General features: G+C 37.2%; 1 protein-coding gene across 1 annotated transcript in view; it reads left to right on the plus strand.

Annotated features, from left to right (window-relative positions):
- LOC141345367 (sucrase-isomaltase, intestinal-like) overlaps positions 1-13973 on the plus strand; it is an 83924-nt gene extending 69951 nt beyond the window's left edge. The window contains exons 41-47 of the mRNA XM_073850224.1: positions 4617-4701; positions 4877-4933; positions 5091-5215; positions 5448-5536; positions 8242-8291; positions 8812-8973; positions 13022-13973. Of these exons, the coding sequence (XP_073706325.1) occupies positions 4617-4701; positions 4877-4933; positions 5091-5215; positions 5448-5536; positions 8242-8291; positions 8812-8973; positions 13022-13099 (646 nt within the window). The 3' untranslated portion in view covers positions 13100-13973. The remainder of the gene's footprint in view (positions 1-4616; positions 4702-4876; positions 4934-5090; positions 5216-5447; positions 5537-8241; positions 8292-8811; positions 8974-13021) is intronic.
- The last annotated feature ends 425 nt before the right edge of the window (positions 13974-14398 follow it).

Here is a 14398-nt window from a genome sequence, read left to right on the forward strand (position 1 = left end):
GTCATCGTCTATATTGACGACATCCTTATCTATTCAAACAACTACACCGACCACGTACAACACGTCAGAGCAGTTCTACAGCGGCTCATCGAGCACCAGCTTTACGCCAAGGAGGAGAAGTGTCAATTCCACCAGGAGAGCATCGCTTTTCTCGGTTATATAATCAGCCCGGAGGGAGTAGCCATGGATGAGACTAAAGTCGAAGCAGTACGTAACTGGCCACAGCCCAGGACGCTCAAAGAATTACAGCGCTTTCTGGGATTTTCCAACTTTTACCGAAGATTCATTCGCAACTTTAGCACTGTTGCAGCTCCCCTTACTACTATGATTAAGAAGGGCGATTCTCGCCTCAGGTGGACTCCTCCTGCCATTCTGGCCTTCAATAAACTCAAACAAAGTTTCACATCAGCTCCCATCTTACATCACCCAGATCCTAAACTACCATTCCTGGTCGAGGTAGATGCTTCCAGTACCGGCGTAGGGGCAATCCTCTCACAACGTCAGGGCCAACCTCCCAAGACCTACCCATGTGCTTTCTTCTCACACAAGCTCAACCCGGCCGAGAGAGACTACGATGTGGGTAACAGAGAATTACTGGCTATTAAACTCGCTCTCGAGGAGTGGCGGCATTGGTTGGAGGGCGCCCAGCATCCCTTCACCATACTTACCGATCACAAGAACCTAGAATATATTCGCTCGGCCAAGGTCCTCAACCACCGGCAGGCTAGGTGGGCACTCTTCTTTACCCGTTTTCAGTTTGAAATTACCTATCGACCTGGCTCCCAGAATGCTAAGGCGGACGCCCTCTCTAGAATGCACGAACCCGACGATGCCACCACACCTCCCGAGACTATCCTACCTCCCTCTGTAATTCTGGCACCCGTCTCCTGGGATATCATGACGGAGATAACTGAGGGCCATGCTATTGAACCACCTCCAGCCAACTGCCCTGAGGGGCTCACGTATGTCCCTCTAACTCTACGGGCACGAGTTCTCACCATGGTTCACTCCGCGCCCAGTTCCGGCCATCCAGGTATCGAAGCTACCATCCAGCTACTCCATAACCGGTTTTGGTGGCCATCTCTTCGTACTGACACCATCACTTTTGTCAAGAACTGTTCCGTCTGCAATACCTCCAAGACCCCTCACCAACTTCCAGCTGGCCTCCTCCAACCACTACCCATACCCAACCGCCCCTGGTCTCACATAGCCATGGACTTCGTTACTGACCTGCCCGCCTCTCAGGGTCACACCACCATCCTCGCGGTCATTGACCGATTCTCTAAGGGCTGCCGTCTCATCCCTCTCCCCAAGCTACCTTCTGCCATGGAGACAGCAGAGGCTCTGTGCAATTCGGTGTTCAGATTTTATGGCTTACCTGAGGATATTGTGTCAGATCGAGGCCCCCAGTTCACCTCACGACTTTGGGCCAGCTTCTTCCGTCTCCTAGGAGTCAATGTCAGCCTGACCTCAGGTTACCACCCGCAGGCCAACGGGCAGGCCGAGAGATTGAACCAGGAGTTGACCCGCTTCCTGCGCTCTTACTGTCACGATCATCAGGAGGACTGGAGTCGTTACCTCTTTTGGGCAGAATATGCCCAGAACTCGCTTCGTAAGTCTTCCACCAACCTCACCCCATTTCAATGTATTCTGGGCTTCCAGCCTCCCCTGTTCCCCTGGTCAGGGGAGCCCTCCGAGCTACCCGCGGTCAACTCCTGGTTCCGACGCAGCGAGGAGACTTGGAACCAGGCCCATGTTCACTTACAAAGAGCCATCCGTCACACCCAGGTGCAAGCTGATCGCAGACGTAGACCCAATCCACCCTATGAACCAGGTCAGTGGGTCTGGCTATCCACTCGAGACCTCCGTCTGCGGCTACCCTGCAAGAAGCTAAGTCCCAGGTACGTGGGTCCCTTTAAGATCATTCGTCAGATTACTCCTGTGTCTTTCAGATTAGAGCTCCCTGCTGAATATCGTATCTCACCCACTTTCCATGTTTCTCTGTTAAAGCCCGCTGGTCAACCGGGAGGAGTGGAGAACCTAGATGAGACCGCCCCACGGGGACCCGCCCCCCTGATCATCGATGGCGAGGAGGCCTATCGAGTCAACACGATCCTGGACTCCCGACGCCGGAGGAATCAGCTGCAGTACTTGGTCGACTGGGAAGGCTACGGCCCCGAGGAGAGGTCTTGGGTGCCGGCTGAGGACATCCTAGATCCCTCCCTTATCACCGACTTCCACTCATCGCACCCAGATCGGCCAGCACCCCGTGGAAGGGGTAGACCCCGGCGTCGGTTGCCTCCTCGCGCCAGGAGTCGCTCGCAGGGGGGGGGCTCTGTCACCAACGCGGTCTCTGTGGCTCCCTCCAACCCCCGCCAGCGGGAACTCTCACCGGACTTTTAACAGACTCCATTACCCATAATTCCGTACCTGGGACTCTCCCTTCCGGTTCCGGGTCTCCCGGTTCGCTTCCTTTAGATCGGCCATTTATGGCACGCTATGTTGACTTGTTCCCCGCGAAGTTTTGTTAGTCATGCTATCAATCCTAAGCGTTTATTCCTCGGACTGCCTTTACGTTGCCAACCGGACTGTTTATCGTGTGTGTGATTCTCTGCTGCCTGCCTTTTGTCGACCTACGCCCGTTTCCTGGATTATTCCCTTTGAACGCCGCCGGCCTCGACCACTAGCACGGACTATTGTTTACTCTTCGGATTTGCCTTCACCACACCAGTCTGCTGTTGCCAAACCTTGCCTGTCTGATCTGTCTTATTTAATAAAACTGTTGCAAATGGATCCAACGCCTATGGATGATTCTATGACCCTGTCACAGGCTGGTTCTCGAGCATTGAGAACATTGTTTGTGTACACAGAGTTAACTAAAAAGAAAGGTTGTGAACAACTCACTTACACTGTTTGGGTTCCTGCTCGCAGCCGTCTTGCCAGTCAAGAAGTGTCGATCTCCGAATGTTTCTTATATGACGCTCTTTTTACAACTAGAAGGTTAATATTGTTTTTCACTTGCGACAAAACAACGAATTAGTCGTGCATTTATATGGAAATATGCTTTAGGAGCTATCCATCTTTTCTCTCCTCACTATTACGTTGCATTTCGGAGATCGACACCTCTTGACTGGCAAGATGGCTGTGAGCGGAAACCCAAACAGTGTAAGTGAGTTGTTCAAAACCTTTCTTTTTAGTAAACTTTGTGTGCACAAAAATGTTCTCAATGCTGGAGTTCATGTGTAGAGACCCAGGCGATACTTCGAGCAAAGTTTCATGGTGTGTCGAGCCTTCTTAGTGTTGTAAAAATATAGATTTTGATGCGCTCAAAGTTATGCCCTTAGTACTCCCATTCACCGGCCATTGACCACGAAACAAAATCACGGTCAATCTCAAAAACGGTTCGGTTGTCGTAATTCTGCTTTTAGATATAAGTTTGTCTCGTTGTCTCGTAAAAAAAAAAAAAACAGCCCAGGTTGCATTTTGGCAATAGTTATCCTTTAAATAGAAAGATCCAAAGATTAGCATTTATCTGAAATAAAAAGCTTTTGTAACATTATACACTATACTATTCAAAAGCTTAAAGTCTGTATAATGTTTGAATTTTTTTTTTTTGAAGACATTTATAATGTTGCAAAATATTTCTTTTTCAGATAAATGAACTGAACTTTCTGTTCATCAAAAAAACCCTGAAAAAATTCTACTCAGTTGTTTTCAACATTATAATAAGCTTTGAAATCACAGGAATAAATTATATTTTTAAATATATTCAAAAGGAAAACAGTTATTTTAAATAGTAAAAATATTTCTGAATTTTACTGTTTTTCGCTGTACTTTTGCTGTACAAATTAAAATGCATAAAAGAATAAGCGATCATACTTAATTTATTGTATTTTAAATGATTAAAAACTTCCTGCAGACAAATCTGTAAAACCTAGTGGTTTGAAGGGTAGTGGCAAAGATTGGTAGTTAATTAGTATTTTAGGGCTATATTGTGAGTCTTTTAATGTCATCTAATGATTCTTTTTTGGTATGTTAACTATTGTTACACTGAAAGACATTTTAGTAGGTTAGTCCAGTTTTAGTCCAGTTAGTTCTATTGACGTTACTTTTTCATAACTTTTTGCAATTTTAACAAGGCCTGAGTAAATGATGACAGAACTTTCCTGTCTGTCTCTTTAAGACCTTCATTCATGTTCTGCTCCTCTCTTTCCTTCCAAATATATCTTCATTACACCATCCTTTCTTTCTCACACTATTTTCAGTTCATCCTCTCGTTTCAATTACATCTCCCCCAAAGCATCATGAGAATGACTAATCAGAACTTGGGCCAAATCCTGTCTCTGTATTGGTCTTTTATTCCTGTATCTAATGATTTTTTTTAGACTGCTTCGATATCACTGCTCTGTTGACCCGTCTAACCTTCCTCTTCCATGCTGTTTTTAGCAGCCTGATCTGTCGGACTGAACGTACTGTTTTGTTCAGCATCTCAACCTTTGCGTGTTTTCATTTCAAGCTCTAAAACTCTGTCTTTTACTCATTTTTTGTTACCTTTCTCATAAACTTTATGTACAACGTGAAGTGGATGATGTTCAGTGCTGTGTTCTGTACTGTAGGTTTGTCACAGATGAAAAAACATGGGACATCGACAGGCAGTTCCTCTGGGGTCCCGCTTTTCTAATCACACCTGCTTTGGACCCGGTAAGAACCCAAATTATTATATTATAATTATATATGTAGTGTTATAACTTAGCATGTGTATATATATATATATTATTTTATTTATTTATTTTTAGGTAAATAGGTTGACAATTCTTCTGTTCTTCTGTTTGATGTTGTTTATTAATTTGTTTCTCATTGATGCTGTTTTGTGAAGGACGTGACTGTAATCAAGGCATACTTGCCAAGGGGTGTCTGGTACGATTACCACAAGGTAAGCATTCTACCAACATGCAAGTAAGCTTTTTATTAGTAAGCATGCACATTTTTATCAGCATAATGAAGCTGGCTTCCAAGCAAATTCACCCTTTGAAACGTTATCTTCTATAAATCAGGGTCTCTTATCTGCTTGTATGTGATTTATCATCCAGGGTACATCTATAAGATCATCAGGAGAGTTTGTGGATATGGATGCACCAATAGACAAAATTAACCTGCACGTGAGAGCAGGCTACATCCTGCCCTGGCAAAAACCAGAGAACAACACGCACTACAGGTAAAGCGATGCTGCATCTTTCTTAATTCCTGTTTAATGGGCCTTTTTTTTTTTTCTATACCTGCATAGTGCGTTTCCATTTTTAGGAAGTGCCTTGCACCACAAATAGTCAAATTCTCAAAAAGAGTTCACACTGTTGTTTATCAAGATGAGCAAGTTTCTGAACACTGAATGATTAATAATATGTAAATGTGAGTGGTTTTATGTTAATATGTTTTGTTTTTTCTTGTAGTCGTATGAATCCTCTGGGTCTCATTGTTGCTCTTGATGATGGAGGTGCAGCAAAGGGATCCCTTTTCTGGGATGACGGAGAGGGAATCGGTGAGTTTTGTGTGTGTAGGGATGGGAATCATGAGGAAATTATATGTGGAAATGAAGTTACATTGCTTCTTGTGCTATTTTGTGACACTTTCAAAGTGTAATTTTCAGGGTGTAGCTCTAAAACTCGTAAAAGTTCGTTATTATCCAAAACAGACAAAGTTGACTGGCAACGTTTTAAGCTGGTTGCAGTATTGCGGCAATTCAGAGGTGAATTGTGGCACTAAAAGGATAATGCTTTTTACGTTTGAAAGTAAGATACTACCTACACTAAACCCTACTTTAAACTTAAACAATAGTGTTAATAAAATAGATAAAAACATTTTTTTTTCTCTTCACCGGGTGTGCTACCGAGCAAGTTTACTACATCAGAAAATCCATACATATGGAGCTGGTTATGTGATGCAAATGTCAAAATGTGTTAGTTTATAAATAATGCACTATGTTATTACATTCAGTTGAAGTCAAAATGTACATACACCTTGAGCAATCTGCAAAATGTTATTCTTTTACCAAAATAAGAGGGATCATACCAAATGCATGGTATTTTTATTTTATTTAGTACTGACCTGAATAAGATATTTTGTTTTCACATTTAGTGCACAAGAGAAAATAATAGTTGAATTAATGAAAATGACCCTGTTCAAAAGAAGGAAAGTAACACAATGCATTAAGAGCCGGGGGATGAAAACATTTTGAATTTGAAGATCAGGGTAAATTTAACATATTTTGTCTTCTGGGAAAAATATAAGTATCTTCTGTAGCTTCTGTTTTTTTTTTTTTTTTTTTTTCACTTACTATTTGAAAAAGATATGATGTTTAGGCAAAATAGGAAAAATGTACTCATTCGGTTCAAAAGTTTACACCTCTGTCTCTTAATGCATCGTTTTTCCTTCTGGAGCATTAGTGAGTGTTTGAACCGTCTGTAATAGTTGCATATGAGTCCCTCAGTTGTCCTCAGTGTGAAAAGATGGATCTCAAAATCATACAGTCCTTGTTGGAAAGGGTTAAAATACACAAAAATGCTGAAAAACCAAAGAATTTGTGGAACTTAGAGGATTTTTCTGAAGAACAGCACTGTAACTGTTCAGGACAAACAAGGGACTCATGAACAACTATCACTAAACAAAGAAAAAACACAGTAACAACATAGTATTAAGAATCAAGTGTATGTAAACTTTTGAACAGGGACATTTTTATAAATGTAACTATTATTGTCTCTTGTGTAAACATTAGGGCTGTGAATCTTTGGGTAGACAGCGAATCGATTCGATTCACGATTCAGAGGTTTTTGATTCGATTCAAAAACGATTTTTGCAAATCAGAACGATTCAATTCGATTCGATTAACAATGAAATTTGATTCGATTCGATTATTAACGATTCTATTCTGTAAATTTTAGTATACATCTGTATCTGAGCAAATAAAATCATTTTTTGGGAAATTCATGACCATTCAATAGATTTAATAACTTGATTCAGGACTTCAGTTCAATAGCTTAACTTCTTAGGACTCAAAATACATTAAGGCAAGTAAACCCAGAAAAATAATACTACTTCTACATATTCAATGCACAATGAGTGCTTTTATTGTAAACATTGCACACATTTCCTGAACATTTAGGAAATACAGCAAAGTGTGTACATACAGCAAAGAAAGTGTATAAATACAGCAAAGAAAGTGTGTAAATACAGCAAAGACACTGTATTTGTACACTTCTCACGTCTGACCCTGAAATACTAGCTGCTTTTAAGGTGCAGGTATGTCTATATTAATGGCATGACGTCTGCGGAGATTCGTTGTATTTCCAAAGTATTTTAACTCAGATTTACAATGTCTGCAAACTGCAACGGACTTGTCAATCTTTCCATTTACTTTGTGAAAACCGAAGTAATCCCAAACCTTTGATCTCATGTTGGCTGGTGCCTTGCAAATTTCTCCTTCTTCGTTGCCCTCCATTGTGCACTGCTGCGTTTATTCAGATGACAACAAACAGGCGCGAATTGAAGATTAGTGACGTAATCCACTGCGCCACTGCAGTGAGGGCGCACTTTACGTCGCAGACGCAACTAATTTAAGATTTATTTTTATTTTTTTTAATTATCCATCGTATATTCGTTATATAATCGCGATTCATTCGATTTTAAAATATTAAATCGATTATTGACTGAAACAAACGATTCACGATTCAAAAATCCATGTTTCAAGATCGATGCATATGCATCGGCAGGATTTGTAATCGATGCATCGAGAAAATGAATGAATCGTTACACCCCTAGTAAACATCTTTTATGTGAAATTTCTTATCTTATTCAGGCCAGTACTAAATAAAAAAATAACATGCATTTTGCATGATTCCTCTTATTTTTGGTAAAATAATTAACATTTTGCAGCTTCTGCAAGGTGTATGTAAACTTTTGAGTTCATCTGTAGCATTGTGCAAAGAAACATGTGAATTGAATGTATATACTGTAGGCATGTTTTTGGAGTTTAGCAAAGAAGCATGTATTTCTTCTATATTTGTTCTTATAGTAAATACTATTAATGGTAACATATTTTAATTTAAAGCCTTGTCAGCATTACAATCAATAAAACTCTGTTCTAAAAGTATATCTTCACATGTTATTTTGTGTATTTTTTTCTAATACAGATCATTCTAAAATCATTGTTTTTTCTCTTAATCTTGTTTTTATTCTTTCTCCTTACAGACACTGTTCAGAATGGCAAATACCTCTCGACATCTTTCTCTGTGTTTGATGTAAGTTAATATGTTTTGAAGAAAGCTAAGTGTGCCGTTTTTTCAGATTCATTTGGATTGTGGTCATTAAATCCAATAGGGAATCAAAGATTGTCCATCTCACTCGGAGCCAAACATCTGTGGCCACTCTCTATTTATAAACAAATCCTGATCCAAAACCGTTTCATGCTGTAGCAGCTCAAGGCCACTTGGCCCGGGTCAAAGCTCTCTGGACGTCCTGTGGGTTTGATGTCGTATGTGCTGAGATTATTCGTGCGGTGGGGAAAACACGGCCCTATGGAGTTGAGAACTGTTTGTAAAACGAGGTCAGACTCGGCTAGGTTGAGTTGTCTCAGCACAGATGTTACATAAATACTGAAACAACTATTTTCTGTTATTGTTCATTCTGTTCTAGTAAGATCTAAGTGAATGAATCTTTAAAAACAGGTCATATGTCCATGTTTTTCCATTAAGACATTATTTTGATGATAATTAAGTACATTTTCCTCACATATATTCATTATGTGATTTGTGTTTATAGAGTACTCTTACCAGTGAGGTTTCTGTAAATGGACTGGCCGAGGCTGACAGACTGACCCTGGGTGTCGTGAGGGTTTGGGGTTTATCAAATAGACCCGCTACGGTCACCTTGAAAGTGGATGGGAAGCCTGAAGTCAACTTAAATTTCACATATGACAATGAGGTAAGATGCTTCATGCATATACTTTAGCAATACTGACAAAACCACTGATACAAAAAAATGGTACCTTTTATATGGACAAGAGGTTTCTGCTTAAAAACTAAAATCAATTTATTTTAAATTTAATTAATTTTTTATTCGTATTTATTTATTTGAAAATATATACCTTGCGATGTTTCCTTGCGATGTTTAAAAATGTAAAATATCTGGTAAATACATTTCAAAAAATCTATTTAAGTATTTAATTTAGTAATTTTATATGCAGCTTTTAAAATACATTTTAAATTGATAGTTCTTGAAGCTATGTATTTACAAATTTATATAATTGTTTTTTTAAGCTAAATTACTTTTATGACAATAAGAAATTATAAACACTGATGTTTATATTTAAAATATTTTTATTAATAAATTTTAATGTTTCTAAGAATTATTTTTAAAATTAAGAATATTATAAATAACTATATTAATTAAAATAATTATTTGTATGCTGCGTTTAATTTAATTTAATCTCAGATTTCACAGCAAAATAATTACAAAGAAATATATATATATATATATATATATAATTACTTTCCATTTTAAAGAGATTTTAATATTTAAATTTTTATATTTCTAAAAGATATTATTTGAAAATTAAGAATATTATTTATATATTAGTTATATTAATTAAAATAACTATTTGTTCTCAATATTAATTTATTCTCAAATTACTCTGCAAAATTATAACAAAGAAATATATAATTATATTTTATATAACATTATTTTTCATTCAGAGATTTTAATATTTTAATATTTCTAAGAGATATTATTTTCTTGAAAATTAAGAACATTATAAATAATTATATTTTTTAAATTTAAAATAATTTATACATTACAACATATACAATATTTGTTTGTTGTGTTTAAATTTTCCTGGTCGAATTTCACCCCAAAATCAATACAAAGAAATATATAATTATATTTTATATAAAGTTATTTTAAATTTTTAATTTATAAATGCTTACAATATTTATATATATAAAAAAAAAAACATTTAAATTATTTTGTACTTAAAATCGATTTGTAATTATTAAAAGAGATATTTTTAAGAACATATTTAATAAACATATATGAAATAATTACATTATTTAAACTAAGATTTATTTTAAATGAAAATGCATGCATGGAAGTATTTGTTTTAATGTTGAGAACATTAAAAAAAATTACAGTAATCACTAATGGCAATAATCTGAAGCTTAAGATCTGAAAGCATACACCCCATTGAAGTTGTTTTCCTAGTCCTTCATACTTCCACCCTTGTGCAGCGAGCTTAATAAATACATTGAGAAGTTTACATTCTCCTGGTCTGCTTAAAAAGAAATGCTTTTAAAAGTTGTATGCGCATCGATCGCACGTTTCTATTAATAAGACTGCAGGCAGAAGCTCCGGAGACTGAGATTTATACGAGCCATGAGAAGAATCGAAAAGGGGGGGAAATGACAAAGAAACTGTGCGCATGTGAATCTGAATAACTAGTGTTCCAGGCCACACCGAATCATTTATCTTTCTTAGTATTTCCCGACTGCATAATAAGTCTGAAAGAGGCGAGGCAGCTCCATCTGTCTCCATGTGTGTGTTTGCCCTCAGCGGCGTATGTCAGATCAGAGGTGGCTTTTCCCAACGATTCGCTGCAACATCTTTTATTTTTCTTCATCATGCCATTATGAGGTCATTGACTGAATTGGTCTGTAATCACACACACGTTTAAGCTCTTAAAGCAATAGTTCACCAATAGTTATATATATATAATAACCACAATAATAAAGTGTGGTAGTATGTTTTTTTAAAAAAAGTGATAATAAATAAAAATACAATTATTTTATAGTAAATAGTATTAGTATTATTAGTAATAGTATTAGTAGTTCTGTTAAAAAAATCATCTCTTTCTTACCTTTTTATAATCTGTAGAACCTTCTTTCACCACAAAGTACCTTTTGTAAAACAGAAAGGTTCTTTAGATGTTAAAGGTTCTTTTGTTGGAACCATTCAGACAAAAAAGGTTCTTCTATTGCATCGTGATGCACCTTTATTTTTAATAAAGCATGTTGGTGCGCAAATGCGTGCTCTGAACTTATTTAGACAGCGCATTTTCTTATTTTGGTCCATAAGCATACCTGCGGACCACTTATGTGCACCCCTGGTTATTATGGATTATTGGCCAGAAACAAAGGTTTTAAGCTAAAACACCTTAATGGAGTTGTTTCTACTAGAGGTCGACTCTAGTTGGATTTTACCAATAGCTAGGTTGGACCACAGTGGCTGATACCGACTAATCAACCGATATAAGTTTTTAAAATGGATACTGAATGGAAACTAAAAAAGTGGTCTACTATTTAAAAAAAGGGACTAAACCATACTTTGTAAATAAAAAAATTATTAATGTTAATTATATATTGAGCATTAAAGTTAGTTCATAGTTCATTAATGTTAACAGTACAACTTAAACATATAAAATATCAATAAATGTTTAAATTAACACACTAATAAGGAACAGTACTTCTATCTTTTATCAATCTTATTTAATGCTACAAATTGACTCTTACTGTGAAGTGTTACCATTTCATATCAAGCTTAAGATCTTTAAATATCTACACAAAAGCCATAGTACTGAAATGAAAAGCCATAGTATAGAAATGAAATCATATGCACTCCAAAAAAAATGCTTTTCTAAGATTTTTTTGTCTTGTTTCCAGCCAAAATATCTAAAAATTCTTAAATCAAGAAGTATTTTGTAGATGAGTAAAAATTTTCTTGTTTCCTGAAAAAAAACAAGTCGAAAATTAGGTGAGTTTTTGCTTGAAGCAAGCTAAATAATCTGCCAATGGGGTAAGAAAAAATAATCTTGTTTTCTATTTGAAATAAGATATTTTTGCTTACCCATTGGCAGATTATTTTTCTTGTTCTAAGCAAAAACTTTACAAAATGAGTAATTAAAACTTTAATTTTAAACTTTTTTTTTTTAGACTTTTTTTTTTTTTTTTTAGTTTTCGGCTTCCAACGATCATGAAAATACAGTAATCGAGATGAAACGATTATTGCACCCTATTCCGGCCCCTTTCCAGTGGTGCGCTTTCGCTCCTCCGTAAAAGCCTAAATTCACATGCAAATCAGCAAAATCATGTAACGTGACTTTCAAAAAACGGGATGTGCTTGATTTATTAATGTTTATTTGATGCGTTTTTAAAAGCGAGAAAGAGAGCTTGCGCTGTTCTGTGTTTGCTCTCAGAGACGGAGCAGAACACGGACATGTAAAGTTATCTTTTAGCTCAAGGTGCACGCCTAAATGGTCAAATACACACAAAAATATTTCAAAATGAGGCGCTTGGTGATTATTCATGTAAACCCTTGTCAGTTATGTCTTAAATGATCATAAACAGTTGAGAATGACAATACGTGTGCATACAGTATATGCGTCCGTGTGGCTCGTAAAACGGCAACAAATAATATTCCTTCTGCTGTCTCTGTCCTTAATATTAATAAAACATAAAAATACAAAGAGAAAAATAACTCAATGCTCTTAAATGAAGAACTTTTGTAGTTTTAATAAGAAACAAAGCATGTTTAATTCTTACCGAAAGACACGGTTTTATACAATTTCTGTAGTAGACTACTTTAGACTTGCTTAAAAAAAGATACAAATAAAAAAAATACTGAATACTTTTATACTGTATTGCTATCTTTAAATGAATCACTAATATAAAGTTTTGGACCCAGTAAAAGTGTTAAATAATCATGAATACAATATTGACCAAAATAATCTTCTTGATTATGATTTTTGCCATAATCGAGCAGCCCTAATCAATAGGTTCTATCGGTCGACCTCTAGTTTTTACGAACAAACGCAGCTTTCCGCTTCACAAGATGTTAACTGATTGACTGGAGTGGTTTAAACTCTCATTCTGACGGCACCCATTCACTCCAGAGGAGCAAGTGACGTAATGCTGCATTTAGCTTCTGTTTTGTCTGAAAAAAATGTATTTTTCTGTTGAATTAACTCTCTCTTCTTCCTCAGTTTCAGGAGCTGCAGATTGACGCAACACCACAATCTCACACCATTGAAACTCCATTCAAAATCACCTGGGCTGCTTAGTCACGGACACAAGTCTACAGAGACCGTCTTGAGCCACGATTATTCTGTTTATTTATACATGTTCAGTCAACTAGTAATTTATTTGGAAGCTTTTTAGATTTCATCTAGACGTCTTTTCGGTTCGGGTCTAGAAACTGAAAGTGGCAGTGTGTCTTCTGGCCGAAGTTGGAAGGCTGAATCTGTAATAGGGAAGTGGGAATATAATGATAACCCTTAATTATCGACAATCACAGCTTTTTAACGAGAAAACCTCTCAGCGGCGACTACCTGCCGGGCGTGCTTCACGCACGACTACGGTTTGATGTAATGATACAATAATCAATTATTCATTCTACAGTAAACATGATGATATCAATTAAGCAATGGAGACTGTAAATTGATTTCTGCTCTAATTGGCAATCACGGCGAGTTGGAGAGATGGACGCCGCGGGGAAGAGGGCGGGAAGGGTGTGCCTTGGATATTTAGACGCTAGCCAAAAACAATGATAATTGAGGAGCTTTTTTTATCCGAGTGTGAAACAGGATGGAGCCGTTCTGACTGAGACTGTAATTATTTGGGTTTTCTATTATGCGGAAGGGGTTTATCCAGAGCTTGTATTTAATTAGCCGACAACAGCGGTCCTGCTTTCCGGGGCTTTTACAAGAAAAAGAGACGTTTTCCTTCTCTAGTCAGGCAGTGAGAAAACGTACAATTACTTTTGGAGCTTATATAAAGTTTTCAGACTTCTGTGTTATAAAAACATCAGCTCTGCCCGAGTCGGTTGTGTTAATTTTACTATTATAACTTCATCGCTCTCCATTTAGCGATATACAAGAAAGAATAATACAGCTGTAACATGGATTTTCAAACTGCAATAAAGTGATTTATACCTCAGGAAGCCTGTGACTGATTTGACTTGCTGATTTTATGGTAATATTTGCTTTAATCTCTGCAGAAACTTTCTTTTGTTTCCTTTCTGCACGCACGCAAACCAAACATCAGTCAAAAGTCAGGTGCATTAAAACAATCAATCTGATTCACATAAATCAAAAACAGACAGAGAGTGTTGTCTTGATTTAACCAGCCCTCCAAACAAAGACTGGGATTGAGAGGAAAGTACTCGTGTAAAAAAAAAAAAAATGGAGGGAAATAACAAAAAGATGACATGAAAGATGAAACGCACACTCAAGTGACTTCAAAGCATCGACATTGTGATTGTGAGTGTTTGCGATGTCTGCACGCTGGAATACATTAGAGAAAACATGGATTAGAGACAAAAGCACAAAGAAAACATCAACACACACTGATACAGAACACTA

Source organism: Garra rufa, chromosome 11 (assembly GCF_049309525.1).
Source record: "Garra rufa chromosome 11, GarRuf1.0, whole genome shotgun sequence".
Classification (NCBI taxonomy): Eukaryota; Metazoa; Chordata; class Actinopteri; order Cypriniformes; family Cyprinidae; genus Garra; species Garra rufa.